Source organism: Rhipicephalus microplus, chromosome 1, assembly GCF_043290135.1.
Source record: "Rhipicephalus microplus isolate Deutch F79 chromosome 1, USDA_Rmic, whole genome shotgun sequence".
Classification (NCBI taxonomy): domain Eukaryota; kingdom Metazoa; phylum Arthropoda; class Arachnida; order Ixodida; family Ixodidae; genus Rhipicephalus; species Rhipicephalus microplus.
In genome coordinates, this window is record NC_134700.1 from 6,539,489 (window position 1) to 6,563,548 (window position 24,060).

The 24,060-nt window shown below is 42.6% G+C and overlaps 1 protein-coding gene across 12 annotated transcripts in view; it reads right to left on the minus strand.

Annotated features, from left to right (window-relative positions):
* gwl (serine/threonine-protein kinase greatwall) overlaps window positions 1–24,060 on the minus strand; it is a 517,662-nt gene that overhangs the window by 165,903 nt on the left and 327,699 nt on the right. For all 12 annotated transcript variants that reach the window (XR_012884867.1, XR_012884871.1, XM_037429392.2 and 9 more), the window contains one exon: window positions 15,211–15,378. Coding sequence is in view for 10 of the 12 variants with exons in the window: in XM_037429392.2 (XP_037285289.2) it covers window positions 15,211–15,378 (168 nt within the window). In the remaining 2 variants the exon portion in view is untranslated. The remainder of the gene's footprint in view (window positions 1–15,210; window positions 15,379–24,060) is intronic.

Consider the following 24,060-nt stretch of genomic DNA (forward strand, 5'->3'; position numbering starts at 1 on the left):
AGTGCAAAGTTTAAATATGCGATAGGCAAACACGGACACATGAGATATGCACATGCAAGTTCGCATGTCTGCTTTCTTTTCTGCTGCTATGCATCTTTTCAGTTGTTAGTACGCATTTGTGGCACCTTTATTTCTCTCTGGTGTCCATGTTTACATGCCCTGTCTCTTAACAGGGAGACAAACCATCTAGCTCAGCTCTGTTATTGTAGTGCTGATGCCGACTTGTCTCTCCTGAAATAATATTGTCGAATTCATTACAGGTAACATAAATGCATGAAATCTAGAAGCATTTTTAATGCATATTGATTGTTCATCATGCCATGACAATTATAGAGCACCTTGTTATCGGCGTAAGATAAAAATGCCTTTTAAAAAGCATGTTATGAGTAATGCATATTTCGACCTCATCCTTCATGTACTTATGTCTCTTAAGTACACTGGTTAGTGCCAAGTATTGCCAAACATATCATAAATTATTTAATGGAGAGCTCACCTGACCTGTTTCACATCCTGGTTCATTTTGTTCAAAATTTGTCAACATTTTTCTGAGAAATATTACTATAGCATTGATATAACTTATTAGTCATTACGTACTTTAAAAACAGATAGTAATTTTGTATTAACAGATGGTAATAGCTTACTGAAGCAAGTTCAGTGATCTTTTGGCCTGCATCAAGAAGCTGTGATATGTTAAACAGCACATCTTTAATGAAGTATTGAGCATTTAGTAAACAATATTGTACTACCAATCTACTTGGTGTAACAAGCTAGCCTGATGAAAAGCTACAAACAGTGTGCAGTTGAATAAGAAATCTGATAAGGGGAAAAAAGCAGAAAGTTTACATGTTAAAGAGGCTCCATGTGATGTTGTTTTCGGGTTGCGAAACGTATGTGCAGTCATTGGCTTCTAGTTAAGAAATATGTCCTGTTGTGCAAGTAATAATCACATCTGAATAAACAGTGTACTTTTCCATTAGATGAATATAAATTAAAAACAAATGCTTGGGGAGGGCACGGAATTGTGCATTGTTATATTGTCATTAGTGAACGTTACACATTACATCAATTAAGCAGAGCCTGTGCTCAAATACCATGACATATGTCATTGTTTCGGCACTGCGAGTCCACGTGGTATGTGCATCATTCATCTGTGTAATTCCTGGAGGTTTGGGAGGCAGTTGTGGAGAGCTGCATATTTAGATACTTCTTACAGCAAACATGTACCCACCATCGTGTATCAGATTCGACATTGCAGGACTTTACAAAATGTGGGTACCTTCTCCAGGCACACCATTTCGTCAATGGAGATCTGCCAATTGTTCCCTAGGCACTCGGGCTTTTTTTCTTTTTCTGCCCACATTGCTAAGCTTGTTTAATGTCCTTCATTTCACAACATGCCCTGTTATGGTTTCGTAATGTAAATGTGAAGAAAGAGAATTGGACTAAAAGATAACTTGCCGTCGCCTTCCTCCGTGCACCGCGCCAAGGCACCCAGCGCATACGAACGGCGGCAATCCAAAAGGCAGCGGCGACTGGGGGAGCAAGCAGCGCCGGCCCACCCATGCCGACAGCGTTCTGCGGCACCTTCGTTCCTCCATGCGCGGTGCCAAGGCACCCAGCACATACGAACGCCACTGAGGACGTGCTTTTGGAAATTTCTAATCTTGAGGGGAAGCTTTTGCGGATGGACTCAATGAAAGTGGAGAAGAAGCTTACAGATCTTTTTAAAGTGCGTGCCATAATTTGCTACGGCTGTTGGGAATCGCGCCAGCGGATTGCGGTGCATTTGGGTTTGTTTCAATGAATAATACCTAGTACCTGAGCGGCAGTATTCTTTTCGCTTTGTTTTAGAGCCCTGTAGAGCTTGTTCATAGTTTCTTGCTGCTAAACGTTTTCTTGCATGCCAAACGTTTTTTTGTGGGTGTAAATTTTCATGTTTAGATTTCACGATGGCCGCATATTATGACAATTTTGCGCAGTCCCGAAGAAGTTGTGAAATCGGGATACCACTGTACTATGTGAATGGCTCATAGCGTGAGTCGTACCAGTATAAAAAACAGGCGATAAACCATGGTCTCCGAGATGGAAAGCGCACAGCGGGTTGCTCTCTGGCCGTCCCAATCGCACGAAGAGCGCTTGTTTCCAGAGGTGGGTGTAGCCCGCTTTTTTCTCCGCACTGCGGTGCTCTTTCTTTTCATCGAAAGGGCTGCCGTGCTGTTGGCGAAGCTTCTATGTGGCGAGAAAAAAATGGTTTTGAACTTTTATATAGCATTGTGTTCTTGTGTTTGTCTCGAAATGTCGGGCCAAGGAGTACGAGAGGCACAGTCAATGCTGAAGCATTTTATTTTCAAATGGTGTTTTTACTTTGATGTAGATTGGTGCAGCCCATATTGGAGCAGTTAAAATTGTCATACTTTGCAAGAGATCCGCATGTGCTCGAAACTATACTTCGAAGTTGAAGGGCTGTATAGTAGTGGGGGAAAGGGGGGGGGGGCACTGGCAAAAAAAAAAAAATGGCAGCAAAGCAAAGTCAGAAGAGCGCCGCGTTCTACGTCCATGAATTACTTTTTACAATAAATTGAATGGACTCTTCTTGCTCTCATTGAACTATAGCGCTGCTTTTCATTGTAACGCTGTTTCAAGAATTCTCGCAGACGTTCTAATGTAATGACAGCAACGACAGGACGTGGTTTTATTGCTTCTTAGAAGCATTCTTCGCTTCTTAGGCTGGCATGCCTGCCACCCAGCCATGCTCGCAACAACTGGTCCTCCCGGCAGATGAGGCACGTTCAGTGGGACTTCTCAAGGAGGAGCAAAATGCTGTCCGGCGCGTGAGGCATAAATAAACGAAAATCACAGCATATGCACGGAGGTAATGATTAGTGGGGCAAAGTGTCCATCAATCAGTCCGTGCATTAGTTCGTCCTCGTGTCCGTCGACTTTTATCACACTACAGCACGCATCGAACGGATGGACGCTTCGCACCACTCATCATATCATTCACTTCGTGAATATGTTGGCTACGCCGAATATAAAGATGTAGTGTACACGCATCCCGAAGGAGTGCGGCCACTAGCGTGGGTCCGGTCTTCGCGAGCCACCGTCTTCGCGAGCAACCCTTTAATGTCCGTGGCAACACCAAACATAGCGCAGCCCGTTGCAAAGATGCGGCGGGAAAGCAAATGGGCTTACCCACGCCATGGGCGCAAAGTACCACACAGGGTGCCACGAGCACGTCTCCATGGTAAAAGTGATTCACGGAGACACCGGGGCCTAGGCCCGGTTGCTCGAGCGAGGGCAAAGGCGCTCGCGTTGGCTTCGGAGAGATACGGGTCGGCGTAGCCTGGCCACGCACTAGGAACCCGCACCACTCTTCTGCGTAGCGTTCGGAAGTGGGGGGGCCACATAAGATAAGCGTTCGCCGCGGGCGCAAGGTGCTGTTAGCAAAGTCCGAACGAGCCCCCACAGGGAGCTGACGGACAGAAAAGAAAAGCGTGCTTACCCCCATGTCGTCCCCGGAGAGTCACGGCCTGGTCCTGACGCAGCGCGCAAAAACCTCTCGGGAGACTCCGCACGTGGCGCCATAATCAACATCTGCTACAGGGTGAGGGGGTTAAACGTCACTCCGCTCTTTCAGCCCGGCAGACAGCGGAGGAGGGGAGACATGTCGGGACATGGGAACGGCAGAAAAGGCGGCAAAGCCCGCGTAAAGGCAGTGGGCTGGCCTCGATTACCACAAGGACGACTGACCAACTGATGCTACGAGGAACTTCGTCCCTAAAAGCAATATAAACAAGTCGTGCTATGCGTCGCAGCTGTGATTACGTCAGAGTGCCTGACGTAATCAGGGGTAGTTACACGAAAGAAACAAGAAAGTGAATAATTTATTCACGTATAACTCGTGAATCGAAGCCTTGTACAATATTGTGTCGAAGCCTTATACAATATTCCGTCAAAATTACTTCACGCGTACGTTATTTATATGACATGACCAGGGCACTCAGTTACCTTGAGCGTAACTGTGCTTCTACTAACCACCTTAAAAATATCCGTACGCAATATAACAGTAAAACTGTGAGACAGAATAGGAGGGCAATATGAATAAATGACGATAGCCCAGTTTTTCCCTATGCAGTCGAACCTCGATATATGGAACGGCGCGGCGTTTGCGAAATAGTTCGATATATCTAGAATTCGATATAAAAAAAATAACGAAAAAAATGCGTCAACAGCTTGCTGAAAAGGACAAACGAACCGTTCAAGCGTGGTGCAGTAAATACTCACTTGAAGATTCAAACATGGTATTTATTGTGTTGGTTTAAAATATTGAAAAAGAGCAGCCTGCTTTTTGTTGGCCATGGCGTGTTTGACGACTGCGTCCTCAATATAGTCCAGGCGATCCATAAGTGATAGGGCGGTGCCTTCAATCGCGCCGCAGTGGTGGCGCACAAGGGCCAAGGCAGCTACGACCTCAGCTGATGTCGGTAGCGGGGCACCATCAGCGCTTGCGGGATCCACCTCGGCAGGGTCTTCATTTGGCTGCTCAGCAGTAGCTTCGGCGACAATATCCACATCCGTGAGCTCCGCCGTTCAGAGTTGGGCCTGTCGCGCACCACAGCGCGCGACAGGCCCAACTCCAAACGCACGAACACTACGAGCACAACGACCGATGCCTGCCGATGCTAGGGGAAACGAGCTTGCAACAAGTGCGCAGTGTGCCGTTGACACCATAGAGACTGCAACGACTGCAAGCTACAAGGCTGCGGCGTGAGTCCGGGTGTAAAGCGCGCAGATGGCGCGCCCATGCCGGCTCGCCTGACTGCTTTCTCTTTCCCGGCGGCAGCGCGGGCCGCGCCCGAGACAGTCGTCTGCGTCCTTTCCCTTTTATACTTTTCTCCTCAATCTTTACCTCCCCCTTCCTCCGCGCGAAGCCGTGTCGGTGCCTTCGTATTGAAAGAAAATAACAGCTCCGCGCTTTTCTCTTCACTTTCCTCATTCAAGAACCTCTACTGCAAGGCTGCGGCGCGCGTACGCCGCTACGCTAAAGTGGCGCTCTCGACGCCATGAATGTGTGCAGCATTCGTAAACGCCCGCCGCTCTACCGCTACTTTCGAGAGTTGCGGGAAAGCTCGCCGCCTGTCAATGGAGCGCGGGCGGTTTGGGGTGGCTGAGTTCGATATATCCATTATATGACAAACTTTGTTCGAAATAAAAAATCAATAATGCATGCGATTTCCCGCGTGATATAGGAACCGTTCGATATAGGCAATAATTCGATATATCCGTGTTCGATATATTAAGGTTTGACTGTACAAGTCTCCAGAAAAAAGGTATGCTAGAATGCCTCTATAATTCTCAAAGCGAGGTGTTTAGCACAGAGCTACAACGAATCGTAATGAAAAAAAAAAAATTATTACTGCCACAGACGAATTGATACCTCCTTACAATTACCTCATCCCCCTCTCCTAAATTTGCCTTTTACCGGTCTGCAAAGGCAGCCGGACGTCACCCATGCAGTTAAAATGACACTGCTATGAGTGACAGCTAACCTCAGTCCAGCCTCTAACTGCTGCTAAATAAAATGATGACAAAAGAGAAACAAAAACATTATTAACACACTAAACACAGGACACTATAAAAATAACTGTGAAAAGGAGCACAGGAAAGTAAGAGTAGTGTTCGTGGTGCTGAAGCGGGGATAGCGTCCACGCGCGGAGGGGCGGAAGAGCGTGACAATGTACGCGGGTTGCGATGCCCGAGTGCGTGGTCAGAGGCACGGAAGGAGGCTTTCTGATGACTCGTTGCTGCTCTTGATTAGCCGCGAAGACGTGTGGGTTCGTATTGTGGGGCACTCGCCAGGTATGTACTACATTGCTGCTGTTGGCGCTTTGTTATCACTGCGTTCACCACGTTTTTCCTACCATGTGCACAATAAGTGTGCTTTTGTTTATGTGGAGACCCAGCTTTTCTGTAGTACTTCAACACTGTAAAAGCAAAGTTGTGCGAAGTTAAGTGCGGACAAGTTTTTTTAATTTTGTGCGGAGTGTGAAGCATGCACGCGTAGCGCGAATTCGGCGGCAGATTCGAGCAGAGTTGTGGCGGCTGTCCGCCTCTGTTGGCAGTGGTGTTGGAGGGGAGCCCTGCTCGCGAGTGACCACTATTTTTGTTTATTAATTCTGGGGCATTTGTTAGCTGTAAGCGTTGATGCCTGTTCATATTGTGCGCTATTGTAGTGAACGTGTCAAAGGCAGTTTCATCAGCTATACGTTCCATTTTAAACAGCCACAGTATCGTTATACATTATGACTACTATCAAAGAAGTTTTTTTCTTGCAAGTGGCGGAATGTATGCTGGTGTGTGCATCCGCGCTGGCACGCGTCTTTATAAACTACCGTTATACTCGAGTTTATGCGTGTTAGTGTGCAGCGTGTTGCATCGTCTTAAGTAGGCCTCGCAAAGGTTGCACTTAAACTTAGGTGTTCATGCAGCTCGTTTAGTAAAATTCCAACTTCCGGTATACACCAGCAACATAGGTTGCCTCATGTGGCCTGAATCCGTGCATTTTAAGCCATTCGTTTATCCTCAACTGTATTTTAGAACAAGTATTTCAAGGCTAAATGTGGCCAAATTGTTGTACCTTACTGTGCGAGCACTAATTCAGTCATTAGTCCACGCGTTCGAGCACCAGCAATATTATTCTGCTTGTTTCCACTATGTTTGTATTTTGTTTTGCTTTAATAAATAATTTATGCACATCACCCAACCTTGCTGTTGAAACTTTGCTAAACACTTTTATGTGTAGGAACATTAAGAATAGTTTATAGCCACACCTCTAATGAAATTTTCTGATTAATGACAAGCTTCACACTATATTGAATAAAGCAAACATTGTAGACATGCGCTACAGATGTTGACAGAATCTGTAGTATGTGCAGAATAAATATTTTATTTACCACTCAAAACTCGTGATAATGTTATAAATCATTGTAAGCATGCATAAGTCATGCTCGTATTGCTGTTAAAATGTAAAATTGGACACTATATTTATTTGAGAATAATAAATAGAGACTGCAAGTTTTCAAGCTATTGGCACTGAAGGAATTATACAAATTCGGAAATCAGTTTCATCAAATTTATTGCTAAATCGCAGTCAATAGCTTCCAAGATTCTGGTTCCCAGAGATTGTTGCAGAAGCTTGCATGCTTTATTGGGATGGTGTGTGGTTCAAGGTGGGTGCCTCGTATGTTTTTTTTTTTTTATTAGACAGCCTCTGATGCTTGAGTGAGGGGTACTGCCATTTGAACCAACCAGAATTTATAATACTGATGACCATAATTTGGCAGCACACAATAGTAGTTTAGTGACACCGATTTCTGACATTATAGGTATAATCGTCCCAGTGTCCGAGGTTGTTGTACATTACTTTCGTTTTCTGAAGATTAATTTTAAGACCCATCTTTCTGCTCTCCCTGTTTAACTCCGTAATCATGAGTTGCAATTCGTCCCCTGAGTTACTCAGCAATGCAATGTCATCGGCGAAGCGCAGGTTACTAAGGTATTCTCCATTAACTCTTATCCCTAACTGTTCCCATTCTAGGCTTCTGAAAACCTCCTGTAAGCACGCAGTATATAGCATTGGGGAGATTGTGTCCCCCTGCCTTACACCCTTCTTGATTGGTATTCTGTTGCTTTCTTTATGAAGCACTATGGTAGCAGTTGATCCCCAGTAGATTTTTTCCAGAATGTTTATATATACTTCATCTACGCCCTGATTCTTCAGTGTCTGCATGACGGCTGATATTTCTACTGAATCAAACGCCTTCTCGTAATCTATGAAGGCTATTATAGTGGTTGGTTATACTCTGGGCATTTCTCTATTACCTGATTGATAGTATGAATGTGGTCAATTGTTGAGTAGCCTGTTCGAAATCCTGCCTGTTCTTTTGGTTGATTGAATTCTAATGTTTTCTTTACTCTGTAAGCAATTACAGTGCAGTCCACTTATAACGATATCGAGAAAACCTAAAAATATGATCGTTATAACCGGTGATCGTTATATCTGGACTGCCGCCAAAAAATCGTCGCCGGACGTACCTTTTGTAGCTCCAGGCTTCATTTCGCTATTTTCACCAATTAATAAATATTGTAGATAGTAGGATGTCAAAAACAAGACTTTATTTTTTACTCCGAAGAACGCATCACGGGTTCGCTGAGGAAGACAGACTGACCGACGGCGGGGTGGGAGCAGTGGGAGGAAGAAAGCACAGCCAGAGGTACACAGCCGGAATGCCAACGAGGCCCCGCCCCGATGCCGCCGCGCCGCTTTGCTTTTCGCTTTTTTTATTTTCTCTCTCTTTCCCGCTTTCGTTCGGCAAGCTACGAGTAGCTTGCCGGCTTGCCGTTGTAGAAGGCGGGGAGCCGCGGAACGCGGCGCTTTGCTTTTCGCATTTTTTTTTTAAATTCTCTCGGCCTCTCCGCGGTCGACGCGCGGCGAGGCGCAAAACGTGACACACCTGGCGCCATCTGTAGCGCGTCGCGCCAACTCGCGATGCTCTCCTCGGCTTTTTGAACGGCCGGGACGCGCTGCCGGCGCTGTCCTGCAGTGGCGGCAGATACGTACTCGCCTACGCTAACTTTTCGTCTTGTCTCGGCATAGTTCGTTTCAGAAGAACTTATCAATCTAAATGTTACGATTATTCTGAATGAAACATGCCGTCCACGGCAAACTTTTCATCGTTGTATCCGATATGCGGTGGATAACATATCGTTATATATGGTTTTTTTCCCCATAGCCCCAATGCATAAAATGAGACTGTTAAGTCGACCCATCGTTATAACCGATATATCGTTATATGTGGTATCGTTATAAGTGGACTGCACTGTACCTTTGTGAATAGCTTGTATACTACAGAGAGCAAGCTGATCGGCCTGTAATTCTTCAAGTCCTTGTAATCTCCTTTCTTATGTATTAAGATGATGTTAGCATTCTTCCAAGACTCTGGTACTCTTCCCGTCAGGAGACACCTCGTAAACAGGGTGGCTAGTTTTTCTAAGACAATCTGTCTTCCATCTTTCAGCAGATCTGATGTTACCTGATCCTCACCAGCAGCTTTGCCTCTTTGCATGCTCTCCAAAGCTTTTCTGACTTCTTCTATCATTACTGGTGGGGTGTCATCTGGGTTACTGCTAGTTCTTATAGTCCTAAAGTCGTGGTTGTCTCGGCTACTGTACAGATCTCTGTAAAACTCCTCTGCTACTTTAACTATTCTATCCATATTGGTAGTTATTTTGCCTTCTTTGTCCCTTAGTGCATAGATCCGACTTTTGCCTAACCCAAGTTTCCTCTTCACTGCTTTGACGCTTCCTCCATTTTTCAGAGCGTATTCAATTCTCTCCATGTTATACCTTCTTACATCGCATACCTTACGTTTATTAATCAACTTCGAAAGCTCTGCCAGTTCTATTTTGTCTGTTGTACTTGACACTTTCATGATTTGACGCTTCTTAATTAGGTTCTTCGTTTCTTGGGAAAGCTTGCCAGTGTCTTGTCTAACAACCATGCCTCCAACTTCCACTGCACACTCCGTAATAGTACTCGTCAGATTATCATTCATTGTATCTACGCTAAGGTTGGTTTCCTCACGAAGAGCCGAGTACCTGTTCTGAAGCGAGACTCTGAATTCCTGTACTTTCCCTCTCAGTGCTAGCTCATTGATTGGCTTCTTGCGTATCAGTTTCCGTCGTTCCTTCTTCAAGTCTAGGCGAATTCGAGACCGTACTATTCTGTGGTCACTGCATCGTACCTTGCCAACCACTTCTACATCCTGCACGATTCCTGGGTGTGCACTCATTATAAAGTCTATTTCGTTCTTATTTTCGCCATCAGGGCTCCTCCATGTCCACTTACGGTTTTCTCATTTTCGGTAGAAGGTATTCAGAATCCGTAAATTATTGGGTTCTGCGAATTCTACTAGTAGCTCTCCTCTGGTGTTTCTAGTACCGATGCCATAATCTCCTACTGCCTGGTCTCCAGTCTGCTTCTTCCCTACTTTTGCATTAAGGTCGCCCATCACTATAGTATACTGTGTTTTTACCTTACTCATTGCCGATTCCACGTCTTCATAGAAGCTTTCAACTGAAGCGTCATCATGGCTGGATGTAGGCGCGTAAGCCTGTACTACCTTCATCTTGTATCTTTTATTCAGTTTAATTACGATACCTATCACCCTTTCATTAATGCTATAGTATTCCTCTATGTTTCCAGCTATGTTTCTGTGAATTAGGAACCCCACTCCCAGTTCTCTTCTGTCTGCCAAGCCTCGATAGCAAAGGACGTGCTCATTCCGTAGCACCGTATAAGCCTCATCTGTCCTCCCAACCTCACTGAGCCCTATTATATCCCATTTAACACCCTCTAGCTCCTCAAATAGTACAGCTAGACTTCCCTCACTAGATAAGGTTCTAGCCTTAAACGTTGCCAAGTTCAGGTTCCAAAGGCGGCCTGTCCGCATCCAGAGATTCTTAGCACCCTCTGCTGCGTTGCAGATCTGACCGCCGCCATGGTCAGTTGCTTCGCAGCTGCTGGGGACTGAGGGCCGTGAGTTATTTGACGTATGCATGTGGGAGGTAGTGGCCAGATACTGCACCAGGGTGGCCAATCCTTCTCTAGTGAGGGAGTGCGTTCTCGGTGGTGGTTACCGGTGAGGCCGCACCCCAGGCCTCGTATTGCAGTTCCATCAACACGCGGATTTTTTTTTAAAATTCGGTTGGAAACTGCACGGCACCGGGATTTGAACCACGGATCTCTTATTTTATTAGAATTTTGCTAGAATTTTATTAGAAATTATTTGACCAAAACCACTATTTGCTTTGAACCTAAAATTCACAATTCGCACAAGCCTACGTAAAATGTACACGTTCGTGGCCGAGCCATCTAACGCCACGCGCTGCGGAATGTGTGGTCACCCATTCGAATCTGCAGTTCAGAAAATATTTCAGCCCCTGCAGGCTAGCTCACTTGGTTCCCTGTAGAACACCAAACAATGCTGGGCAGCCAACAACTACCAGTGAAATTCTTTGCACAACATCAGATTCTTAAAATGTGAGGAATGTGCATTATTCTTTTCCTTTCATTCGACCCAAAACATACAGATTCAAAACGCAACCATTTGTGCTTTCATCTACCCTACATTGCCACTGTAGTGTAGATGTAGTGGCAATGTAGGGTACCATCACATATGTGTTGTTATATCATTGAATTTGCTTTCAACGTACTATGCTCGGGCGCAATTCAAGCATGGTTTTGACACAGCTGCTATGTGGAAATTGCATATTCTTTCATAATGTTGCAACTGTGTTTGCCAAGAACATCAAGAAAGTATGCATGTAACATCTCTCGTGTGTGTACATCCTACTTGTTTTAAGACACATTGTTCCAAATCATTTTAAATATACTGACAAATTCAGTTTCTCTAAGAGACATGTGTCACTCATGTCACTAAATTGTTTTCTTTTTGGGTGTTTCCATCGCAGCCTATGCATGCACTTCGTACGAACTGAGTGTGAAAGAATTCTGGACAAGCCCGTCATCAATGGTGGCTCGTGGAAAAGTTGGCTACTGAATGTACAGCAGCTGCGCATGGCTTCTGTTTCCTATGCAAAGGGAGCTTCACTAAGCCACCTGGTTGCTGTATTCAAGTCTCTCGCATGTTCAGGATGTTCAATATTAAGCCTTCTGTTTTTCTTTTAAAAAATCAGTGCTGTAAGTTGTGTGTGCAAAAGCCACCTTTGCAGATAGCTAAGTGTTGAGGGGAACACAATGTGCAACAATAGTTATCACTGTCAGCTGTGCGCTTGAATAAGATTCAATAATGAACTTATTAGTGACTGCAGCAGGCGGTCATAGACGTATCAAAAATTTGAGCCAGTCACATTTCTACATAGGTCCAAAGAATACTGGCATGCCTGTGCTCAAATAACCCACTGAAAAGTTTAGTTGTTGATTGATTAATTGATTTGTGAGGTTTAACGTCCCAAAACCACCATATGATTATGAGAGATGCCGTAGTAAAGGGCTCCAGAAATTTTGACCACCTGGGGTTCTTTAACGTGCACCCAAATCTGAGTACACGGGCCTACAACATTTCCGCCTCCATCGGAAATGCAGCCGCCACAGCCGGGATTTGATCCCGCGACATACGGGTCAGCAGCCTTAGCCACTAAACCACCATGGCGGGGAAAAGTTTTGGTGTGGCTTGTATCATTATGCATGCAGGACAGTGAGCACTAGCACACAGCTACTCCTTCCTGAGGTGCCGCATATATTCTGACCATGAGTCGAAGCCATAGACAAGCATTATAATAGTTACCTTTTTACTACCGCCTGATGATAGCAAGCACTGACTGCTCGTCTCACCAGGGAGTAATGTTTTGCTGATCCTCACTGCCTTGCATGCGTAATCATGAAAAGCACAATAAACTTCCAAGTGGAATATCTCAGAGCATAGACATGCTCGAAGAATTTTTCCATGCGGGAGTGTGTAGAAACACGACTGCCACAAAGTGTTTTATGCAAACATACCCACTTACTGTAGGCACCAAAATTTTGGTATTCTTAGTTACTTAGGCAGCTGACAGCAATATTGTCTTACATTGTGTCCCCCTGGACACATAACTTATCTGCAAAGGCAGTTTTCTGTTCTTAGGGCTCAATTTTATTACAAGCACAAAGCACGTCTCTGAATATGTCAGTGCTGCTTTCTGAGGTTTTATGTCCAGTTTAATTTTTGTGTAATCTGCAGTTAGTCACTTAAAATTGAACTTCCACATTGCAATAAGGCTGTAGCAGATCATGTGTATTATTTTCACTGCAATATTGACTGAATTTTGTGTTTTATTGTTTTTGTAACCTTATTTCATTGTCTTCTCGAATACAATGCCGCAAGTGAAATCAAGTGATTTTCTACTAAAATACTTAATCATACCTAACTTTGCCAATATTTAACCATGTGTGATATAATACAGTGATACCTAACCATGTTTAACAATGTAAATGATGACTGACAGAAGGAATTCTGGAATACTGTAGCGTGTTTTACTGCACTGTGTCTTTTGTGCGAGTATTTTGCGACGAAATTCAAATTTGCGGTGTTGCCAAAACCACAATTTGATTGTGAAACACAGATTTGTGGTGAAACCCATTAATTTCGACTACTCATGGTTCTAACATACCTGAATTTAAGTGCACTGGGTGACAAAAAAAAAATAATTGTTTGACTGCTGCTTTTTGGCTGTAACAAATTTTCCACCTTCATATATTATCTGCTAGGACAATGTGTTTGCCGAGCTAGCCTGCTTAATTTCAGTGCACTGATAGAAGTCTGCTCAAGGAGAACAGTTTGGGCCTTTTGTATCTGTGCAAGGTTCCTGGACAAGTATCTGGCCAGCCCCTCAATTGCTTTGTATGAATATAGTTACTATAAAGGATGAAAGTTCGGGACAAAGTCTGCAGTCATTGTTATGTACAATAAAGGTTACAACTATGCAACAATATTTGTTGAAATTTTGCATTTACTTTTGGATGTGCAGTATGGTGCATTACAGGCAACACCAAAAACAATAATCAGTTGACGTTTAAAAGCCTGTCTTGTCTCCAAGCAAAACAGATTATCGTAATGATAGACGGCAGTCACTAATTAATTATTTCAACAAATGTGGCACCAATCTTGCTGATTAGAATAGTGCCAGCAATAATTTGATGCCAAATTATGTTGCTGTCCCTCCTTGTCGCTCTCAACAGTTGACCGATTGTAAAACTCTGACATGATGCAACAAATTAGCCACGGGAAACGCTCAACAATCTGGTTTGCATGAAAAAAAAATGTCTAAAAAAGGTGTTAAAGATCTAGCAAAAGTCTTTTTAGAATCTTGGCAAGAAGTTTACTAGGCTTCTAATAACATAAGTATAGTAAACATTTACAAAAGTTCTTTAAAGAATCTAAAAAGATGTTTTTGAATTCTTGCGACACGTTTTCTAGCCGTATAATAACGTGGCGTTAGCACAGCTATAGAAGGTTTTCAAGCTGCTTAGGTTTAAATAACATCTTGTGAAGACTTCATATATGTTTTTGAACTATCCTGTTTGGACAATTACTAGAAGTTTTTTAGCTTTTCCTGTGTTTCGTGGGTCGTCTTTCCACGCATACGCACTGATACTCAAGGTCACACTCTCTTTGCGGTAGACGAAATTAACACGAAGAAAAAAGTAAAACAGAACAAAATGACACTCAATCTCTGGCTAAAAGAAAATAAAAACATAAAATACAAATAACACTTAGTATTAGACAAAAGAAACATAAAATACACATGACGACTTCAAAAAAAAAAAGAAACACTGGCAGCAGACTGGGCGGGGTTGACTTCTTTACGAGAAAAGAAAGGCCGTAAAGGAGCTAACCTATACTGAGGCTAGACAGTAAACTGAGGACCTTCGGTTGCGGAGAAGTTCGGCGCGAAAACACAAAGGTCACCACTTCCTCAGACTATACCGGTGCGCGGTCCGAATGCGGTCCGCCGCTCCGGGTGTGCCCCGTTGCTTGCGCGAAGTGCCGCAGGGCGATGGGGCGAGCTCGTCATACCATGACAAAGGGCTTCAGGTCTGCGACGTGGGCATGACTGAGTTTTCCCAAAGGGGATTTTTCAGCTAGTATGCGCCACGGACTTCTGATGAATGTTGGTCACTACTGTGTATAACTAGAATACTTTTGCACATTGTTAGATTTGCTTTTCTTGATTTCACTGTGTAGAGCTTGTGTCTTTGAACAGCGTGTGAGTTGTATTTTAGTACTCCATTCTGTATCAGCCTTTTGGCTAACAGTATAAATAAATAAAATAAATAAAATTTTAAAAGTTATAACAAATTTCTACGATTTCAGGACAGCTTCGTGCAACTGCAACAGCTGTTGCACACTTGCCCTTGCCCATTCCACATTCTTGTGCATTGTGAGCACAAGGGCAAACAAAACATTCCAGGCACTCACCACTTGGGTGCAAACCCAATGCTGAATTAATGCCAATCAACCCACAATTTGTCACGCCTGTCTTGCCCTACCTTTACAGAAAATTTGCCATGCTAGTTGTCATCAAGACTGTACAGTATAGCGATTTTATCTTTGCTGCCCGTGTCCAATGTGACACATTGTCAGACCTCACCAGGAGTGATGTCAGTGGGTCTTGATGTAAACACCTCTTCACTGTGGCTGGCACCATCAGCCCACTCGGGACTCAGGACATTGGGCGACTGCAGACTGCTGCTGTGAAGGGGACTTCGCAGAGGTGGGCTGGTTCCCAGGTCAAAGTGTAGGCGCTTGGCATTTACCACTGCACAAAAGATACCCGTCTTTAGAACTGTCATACAAAATATGAGGATTGTGAGCAGCTCTTGCTCATGTTCACTTTGAATCAGGGCTGTGCAAAATCAAACTTTTCTATTATAAATTGAATATATGACTGTGAATACAAAATTGATACCGAATAACTAAAAGAGGTGATTTTATCTCCTGTAATCTTTCATTTTACTAAATAGTTATGTCTAAAACAGTACGCTTGTAAGCTTGTAAGTGGCGCATGCACAAGGTCTGTTAACCCGTCAAAGAATATCTATGCAGTTAGACCCCTTTATAAGAGGCATGCTGCAGGAAGCCATTCTTTCTACTAATCGTACAAGTTCTACTAACCTTGCTATTCTTTCCTTATCAGACTTCATCAAACACTCCATGGACGCAGGATTTGTAGTAGGGTCAGTTTTCTTGGACTTCATAAAGGCATTCGATACCATTAATCATCTCATTTTATTCAAGAAACTCGAATCATACGGTATTACAGGTCCATCCCTCAAATTTTTAAACAGTTACCTCCTTAACAGAAAGAATACTGTTTACATATCGGGCTCATTTTCTTCTACTAAAACAATAAATCAAGGGGTTCCTCAAGGGTCATTACTGGGTCCGTTACTTTTTTTACTTTACATTAATGACCTTCCTGACATTATACACATGGCTCACTGCATTTTATATGCTGATGATACTACCATTTCCATTGCTGATAGATGTATTGACATCACTAATAAATTAAATGCTGTACTTTGTAGCATGTCAAAATGGTGCCAGGAAAATTTCTTAGTTATTAATCTAAATAAATCTAAGTTTATGGTTTTTAGATCAGCTCAACGCAAGTTAACTTCCTCCCTACAGCTCACAGTTGACTCTCATTTGATTAATATCAGCGACAGTGTATCTTTTCTTGGCGTTCACCTTGACTCTAACCTTAACTACGCTCTCCATATTGCTCAGATTAGAAAAACGGCAGCATTCGGCATTCGCGCATTACTCAAAGCTCGCTCATATTTTTCTCATAAAGCGCTCCTTTCACTTTACTACGCATTCATTCATTCTCATATCACTTATGGCATCGCATCATGGGGGAATACTTACCAGTGTCATCTTTCATCCGTACAACATCTACAAAATCGAGCTATTCGCACTATTTTTAACTGTTCTAGTGACAGAAGCGCCGCTCCCTTTCTTCAATGCAATAAAATGTTAACTGTTAGCTATCTATTCAGGTTTAATCAAATTATTTTTCTGCATAAACAAATAAGAAATCAACTTTCTGCTAATTTCATTGATCCTAAGATGTTAGTTAATACTAACACAACCAGGTTTGTGGCTAATAATAACTTTTTACTTCCTAAGGTTCGTACTAACTATGGTAAATCATCTTCTCTCTTCTGTACCATCACCATATGAAATAATTTGCCCACCTCGCTAAAATGCAAAGTTTCTTTAATTTCATTTAAAAACTCATTAAAAGGGTGCCTGTTAAATAGCTGATCTATCTTCTTTGTGTTGTTTTATCCTGTATTAATTGTTTTTTGATTCAATGCCTTTTTGTTTTCATTCTGCTTTGTATATTTTTGTTTCTACGATTCTAACAGCTGCTTGTGCTTTTATTATTTGTAATCATCACCGAGGGTCCAATTGCAGTCGTGTACTTTGGGACCCTCGTCTGTATATTTTACTCCCTGTAACATCCTTTTATGACATGATAATAAACTGATTGATTGATTGATTGATTGTCTCTTACATAAAATGTCTCTTGTAAGCAAGGTACCTCATATGCATTTTCTTATCAACCCGTATTTTACTGCAGGCACACAGACTCTTATACTCATTTGTCTCTTATATCAGCATCTCTTATAAAGGGGTTCCACTGTACTTGCCAGGAAGTGCATGGCTGTGCTAAATGGTCAAGCTTGTGACTAGATGGCTTACGTTCAATGCATATGTAGTACCTTGTTTTCTCTATTCATTTTTGTGTGGTCTAACTGCATTAAAATAAAGAAAAACTAAACAAAAGCTCTTGCACCCACAATGGTGGCAAGTACAAGGGCACTGGTCTGATTTCTGCCAAGGCGTTGCGATCGGGTGAAATGCAACAATAACTGCCGATGGTGGTTAAAATTAATCAGGAGTCCCCATGAAAATGTGGTTTTGGGAGTTTTAGCTCATAAGGGCCATTAATTTAATGCTTTATTATTTTTTTTTGCTCCTGTCTTCACCAGTCGACACTCAAAGACGAACAACTACAATTGTTGTACTTCCTTTCTCAAAAACTTTGCACTGGCTACTTTCCTGCAATGTAATGCTGATAGCTGCACGCCAATCGTGAGTATAAAGTGCGTACCGATAATACAAAGAAAGCAGGTGGGATGGGTGATAATAATCGTTGTGTAGCAGAAACATGCCCAATATACACTGTCAGGGTTTACATGAGCAGCAAGCGCACTGTTTTGCCAATTTAAGGACTGGCACTCACTGCCAACTGCAGTAGACCAACATTGGTAAAACGATAGTTATAGCGCGATAACAGAATGACGACACAGAGACAAGAAGGATACAAAGGACATGTCTTCTTGTCTCTGTGTCGTCGTTCTGTTCTCGCGCTATACCTATTGTCATGTCGTACCAACTAGCCCAAGCTGCCACACTTCTAAGTTGGTGGAACATTGAGATCACACGAATTGAGTAAAGCAGGATTTATTGCAAAAGACGCCTGACATGTGCCACCACCAGTAATGAAAAAACGTATGTCATTATGCCATCGTAAGCATTACTAAAAGCACCCACTACATAGACTCGTGTAGCTTTTGTCAATGCGTACACATATCTGGCGATCCGTCAGCAAGAATCGCCGCAGGTACATCTGAAGCGCGGTACCTGCGGCAGTGTAGCTCCAAGCCTTCCTAGCTAGTTGTGTGCACTTCACCGCCTATCAAGCTCACTCAGTCAGAAATGGGATGCTCACTATAATGTACAAGTGTGTTTGCCTGTATGCAGCGAAATTTCTTTGTGCTTGTACTGCCCTGGACCATGGTGCGGCGACTATCTTGTGAGACGTATGTGGCCACGACGAGCTGCTTTCATTAATTCTCTAAGTGACAAGCATTTAATTCACTCACTCCTAACCAGTGTTGTGGAGTTACCACTCCGGAACTAGAATAATCCTTGTATCATTCCACATTTTTGTGACCCCGGGAATTGAATGGGGACAATGTGTGGAGGAATGGAATGGAAATGGAATTGAGCTTCCTGGAATGAAATTACGTCTTTTACCAAAAAACAGAGCACGTTTTGGTTTACGTGCTGTTTTTAAAACTTCAAACATTATTAAATAAGAGCCTCGAATTTAACAATGGAGCAGCATGTTTAAAATGGCTTGGTTGATTAGAAGCACAATACATTTATAAGAAACGTGCTTACTACAAGTTTGTCCTTATATTGACTGTGCTCCTTTGAAGTTTGTCTCTATTTCTCGCATAACAGCTGTCGAGTGGAACTACGATGGCAGCATCCCCTTCCCTCCTTTATGCCTTGTGATTTTTTTTTTAACCCTTGGCGGCACGCCTGCTACAGTCCCCAGCTGTCTGCTGTCTTCACACCCTTCATTTCTTTGTGCTAGGTTCTGTGAATGTCGGCTGACTCAGATGCATGTTAAAAAAAAACACTTCTTTAAGTTGTGATGTGTATTAATGCTGGAGCAATGCTTTTGCTCAGTACAATTTCACTTCGTACCCCCCCCCCCCCCCATAACATTGACCATATTTTCCTTCCTGTCTAGACACATGAGCGATTTCGCTCGAAAATCTGTCAGAAAAAGTCTTTAGGTCAGTGAAGCACACAGTCATACACAATGAACTGTGTGCACTCCCCCTCTGTACAGATCTACAGAGAAAGAGAGCTTAAACCTTTGAAAACTTTGGCTCCGGAAGCCGCCTGAGGCAGGAAAGCCCAGGTAACCACAACCAGGGCGGCGCCTCCTCGATTCCTGAAGAAAACCCACGTGCCGAACTAAACGTAAGTTCCCTCTGGGTTAAGGCGGGGGGAGGCCCAGGTGGCGGCTTGAGAAGCACTACCATAATGCACTACCACACAGGCTTTTGTGTCCAGCTGTTCACACTTGAGCAGCTTATGTTTGTAAAGCGCAACACTTTTTTTTTACAACCAACCGCTCAAGGAGCCGTCCTGTCACAATTCGAGTTTTAGAACTAAAGGGCGAATCACTCATTTAGCTTTCAATATTCTGTTGCAAAGTTTCGATTAATGAAACCAAAATAAAATTCTTTTTGCACGTTGTAGTGCTTGTGACCTTTATTATGGAATTTAAATATCTCAAGGACGCTTAAGCACTTTTTATGACATCAACTTAGTAACCAAAAAACTAGTGACTGATTGCCAAACGTGTTTGGGAGATCAAGCCCAGAAAATCAGACGTTCCTGAATCTCAAGCTCAAAGCTGGTAATCCAGCACTACCAGTTCTCCAGGATGGTATAATTTCATTATTATTATCTTTTTTTTTTTTTGTAACTTCGCTAGGTTCCTACGACTCTGCAGATATTCGTGTTCGCATTGCAAAGTAGAGAAGAAAGTGGGGTGGGGGAGCAGACGTATTTTGCTACACTGTTAATAGCTACTACTGTAATATCATGCTCCAATTAGTCATGTAGGCCTGAGTACATGTGCTCTATCAAAGTCGGAGGCGAAGACGCTTTCTCTAGGTCCACCTTTTGTTAGCCAAAATCAATGGCAGCCATGATGTAAAAGTGCGAACCGTCTGCCAATTTGTAAAAGAGAAACCGCGGAAGAGATGCATTATCCCAAGAGATACTGAAGGGAGAAACAAACAATTTTCACAGGTTAATTCTCATTGATACTTCCCACAAAAGGAGCGAATACTCTATGAATGGCCTGGTTTTTATATCACGAGAAGTTTAGTACCTGATACACGTGAATGACCTTTGCGAAAAGAAAGACATTGCATGCCTGTGCACAGGGTGAACCATAAGTTCTCCTCACCCCATGAAGAGTGCTGATGAGCAGTGCAGCCTTGTGTTTCATATTCGATGCACAAAGTGCCCGAGCAGTGTGGCACTATTTCATCTAGAGCGTTTTGTAGCCCATTAACCAAATTTTAGTTTTCTTTATATTCGTGACCACTCGAGACGAGGGGAAAACTGCCTAATCTTCTTGAACACTACTTTTGTCAACATGAAAATGCGCTATGTCATCAGTTTAGTATCAACAAATTTAACCTTGAACAATTGAAATATCACCATTCCTTCAAATATGCTGACCATGCACATACTATGTATAGCGGGAGAACTGCTCCTATGGGAATTAGTAGGGTGGTTTTACTGCACGAGATGTGCCCTCAAGCTACTAATACTAACCCTTGACCTTGGTAACATTTTTTACGTACTTTGAGAGCATCTAATGACACTAAAATTATGGTGTCATTCAATCTTACTCAATACAACTATCAAGAGATTTCCTACATCAAGGAATTGAAAGAATGAAATTAATCGGCCCTGCCATTCTCGGAATGGGAATAAACCAATTTTTTTTTCATTCCGAGAAAATGAAAACGAATAAAATTGCGACAAGCCCTGATTACCCGGAGTGAAATTGAAATGGAATGGAGGTGCTCATCTCGCATTACTGGTCCCAACTAGTGGCGAAAAGCACATGGCGTGTTTGGGTTGTCACATATTCTTTAAAAGCGTACTGACACAAATGACACAAAATTTTAACATTTTGTTAGTTCTGTTGGGATAGGTAGCTGACTACCCGCTTATCATGACTTGAAAACTCGTAGGCTCAGACACACACTGGTCAACTTCTTGGAGACTATTTTACAGCAGTGCATTTTATGTTAAAGTGAGCAAGAGCACAAATGTCTCTCGAAAAACCAGGAAATGCTTCACCACATGACACGAGCAATGAAGCAGTACTTCGGTTCAGATCGTTTTCTTTATGTTAATAAAAACATTGCACAGATCATTTATTTTTTAATTATACTCCTGGGTCATTTATCTCAAAAATGCATGTTCTCAATTTTCTTTGTTTCGAATGTTTTTGAACATATAGTGTTTTTTATTGCAATGATAATTAGCTGGCAACTGAGAATTGCACACTTTTATAATTTTTATACATTTAAGAATATTTTTGTTGCTCTACAACTTATATTTTTGGAATGAATGAATACATAAACTTTATCTAAAGTCTGGCAGTTTTACCGGGCGAGGTGGGGAAAGAAGGAATTAACCCCTGTCCCTTCCCACTCTCAGTCGATTATGATGGTGGTGCCTCAGGTGACCGCTCGAAGTCCTTGCACCCGGGCGGCATCTCAAGCTTGCCGGACGGCCCAAAGCTGGTCGGCCTGCTCGTCGCTGATGAGTGCCACCTCCCAGCGGCAGTGCAGCTAATGCAGCCGATCGGCAACAGTGACCGCAGCCGCGGCGCAGGCCGGCCCCAGCCCTCGCGTTGTGGTAGCAGCAGCGATTGGCCTCAGAGTTCGTCTCTGCCTAACATGCGTCGCGAAGGAAGCGGCGGCAGTGACATACTTTTTCAACACACTCCCAAAGCATGTGCCGCAGTGTGGCCCTTTCCCTGCATACTTTACACGCCTCCGTCGGGTACAGATGAGGATAACACAGGCGTAGGATTACCGGGCTGGGGTACGTATTTGTCTGTAATAACCTCAAAGTTATGGCTTGTCTTCTGTCCAATTTGTTGTGTTGTGGTGGGTTTGAAAAAAAACATTTTGTTATGCATGATATGGTATACCCATAGTATGTGCTGAAATACTTTTCAAACTGACAAAAGCTGTCTTCTCGAGACATATGAAAAATGACCATTTTTTTGAAGTAACAATAACGTCAATAGATAGCCACTGAGTGTGCGGGGGTGGATCCATAGACAGCTTCAAGCTACTACAAATGGCAAGTTGTCTACTTTCCCTATCTTAAAATTGAAATTTGTGGGTACCTGCTAGGGAATGAAAACTTTTTCGTTGGATTGATAAGTTCATATAATCAGGCTTTGTTTGATAGTTTGAACTGTATTTTACTAAGCACCAAGTAGAATTTTTTTATAGTACTCCAGGCATGCCAATACTCCAGTTAACTCAAGTGGAGTGGAAATATGTAGGCAGCTGCCAATATTATGCATACAGTTAAAAAATAATGACTGTGTAGTTCATTTTTCCCTGTGCCTATAAATCATCATATTCATCTTTGTCGTTTGTTTCGCCAGTTGTTCTGTGAATGGCTCGTGTGCCTGCGTTGGAAATACAGCAATCGTACTGTCGTACTTGACGTCGTCTCATAAAGCCAGAAGCTTATTTTTACAGCACATTACGAAAGACGCGTTGCAGGAAAGAGACTAGAAAAAAAAAAACAATAGCAAGAACCAGTTTACATACCCAAGAAGGAAAGTTAAAGAAGCACTAGTTTTGTTAACAATTCAATTATGCCCTTAAGAAGTTCTATGAATGAAGATAGCAGGAATAAAACATCTCATGTGATCCTTGTGACCTTTAAAATAACTAATGCGTGAAAGCCAAAAGACACGATGCAACCTCAACCTTACATTTTTCAGACAAAAAAATATCGATGCAATAGAACCTTTGATAACTACTCTATAGCAGCATGTGTTTGGGTAAAGGGACATGCAACTAAAAAGAACGCAAGTTTTTTTTTTCAAACTTATATTTTTTTGTTTTTACAGTCTACTGTCGTTAATTCTAACTCGAAGAGACCTCTGAACTTTCTTTGAATTATCAAAAAATTTAAATTATACAAAGTTCTTAGATATATGGCTGAGGGTGAGGTAACATTATAATTAGGAATTGATTTTATCAGGTTTACAACATTTTTAACAGATTCTAAAACCTAACTGCACGCAATGAACAGAAAGCAGAGGTTAACGTCAACAAGTTTATCATCCATTCACTGCTAATAGGACCTTTTAAAGAAATTGTGAACTGCCAACTGCTTCTTTGCTGCATGTGCCTTCAGCACAAAGCCCTCTATACCAATTAAGAAGCATAACGGTTTACCATGCGTGTGCTTTGTTTCAAACATTTGTTCACTCGCAAAGCCTTTTCCCTTGAAGCGCTGAGGCACTTAATTTTCATTTTTAGACTCTTAAGATTATATAAGCACAGAAATTTTAAAGAAGTACTGGGAAAGCAGCAGGCACTTTCTGGTATGAAACTGCAAAAAGTATGACTTAACCGAATGATGAACTTTGAATTAAGAGGCTTTTAAATACATTGAAAAAATAAAGAGTCAACTAAAAGTTGAATTTTGTTTGGCTGCCCGATTCAGTTTCATGTTAAGCATTTTTGCCCTCAGGGGGTGCTACCCTGTGTATAGATGCGTTTCGGTTCGGACTGTCACAGTGGATGGACGTGTTTTTTGAGCGCTCCCGATCGACTGCGCAGATAAGTTGTTTTGCATGTTTTGAGCTTGTTGTTACAATTATAGGGCAGAAGTTAAAATCCCTGTAGCACTTATTTTATTGTACGGCTTTTTCGGGGGTCCGTCACCAGGTATTTATTAGTCTGTGTCTGTGTGTTTGATTTTTGTTTTGTTTTTTTCCACCCCGTAGGGGAGGTGCACGTACATTGAACACGCAATTTTTTTGTAGTAGAGCTTAGAC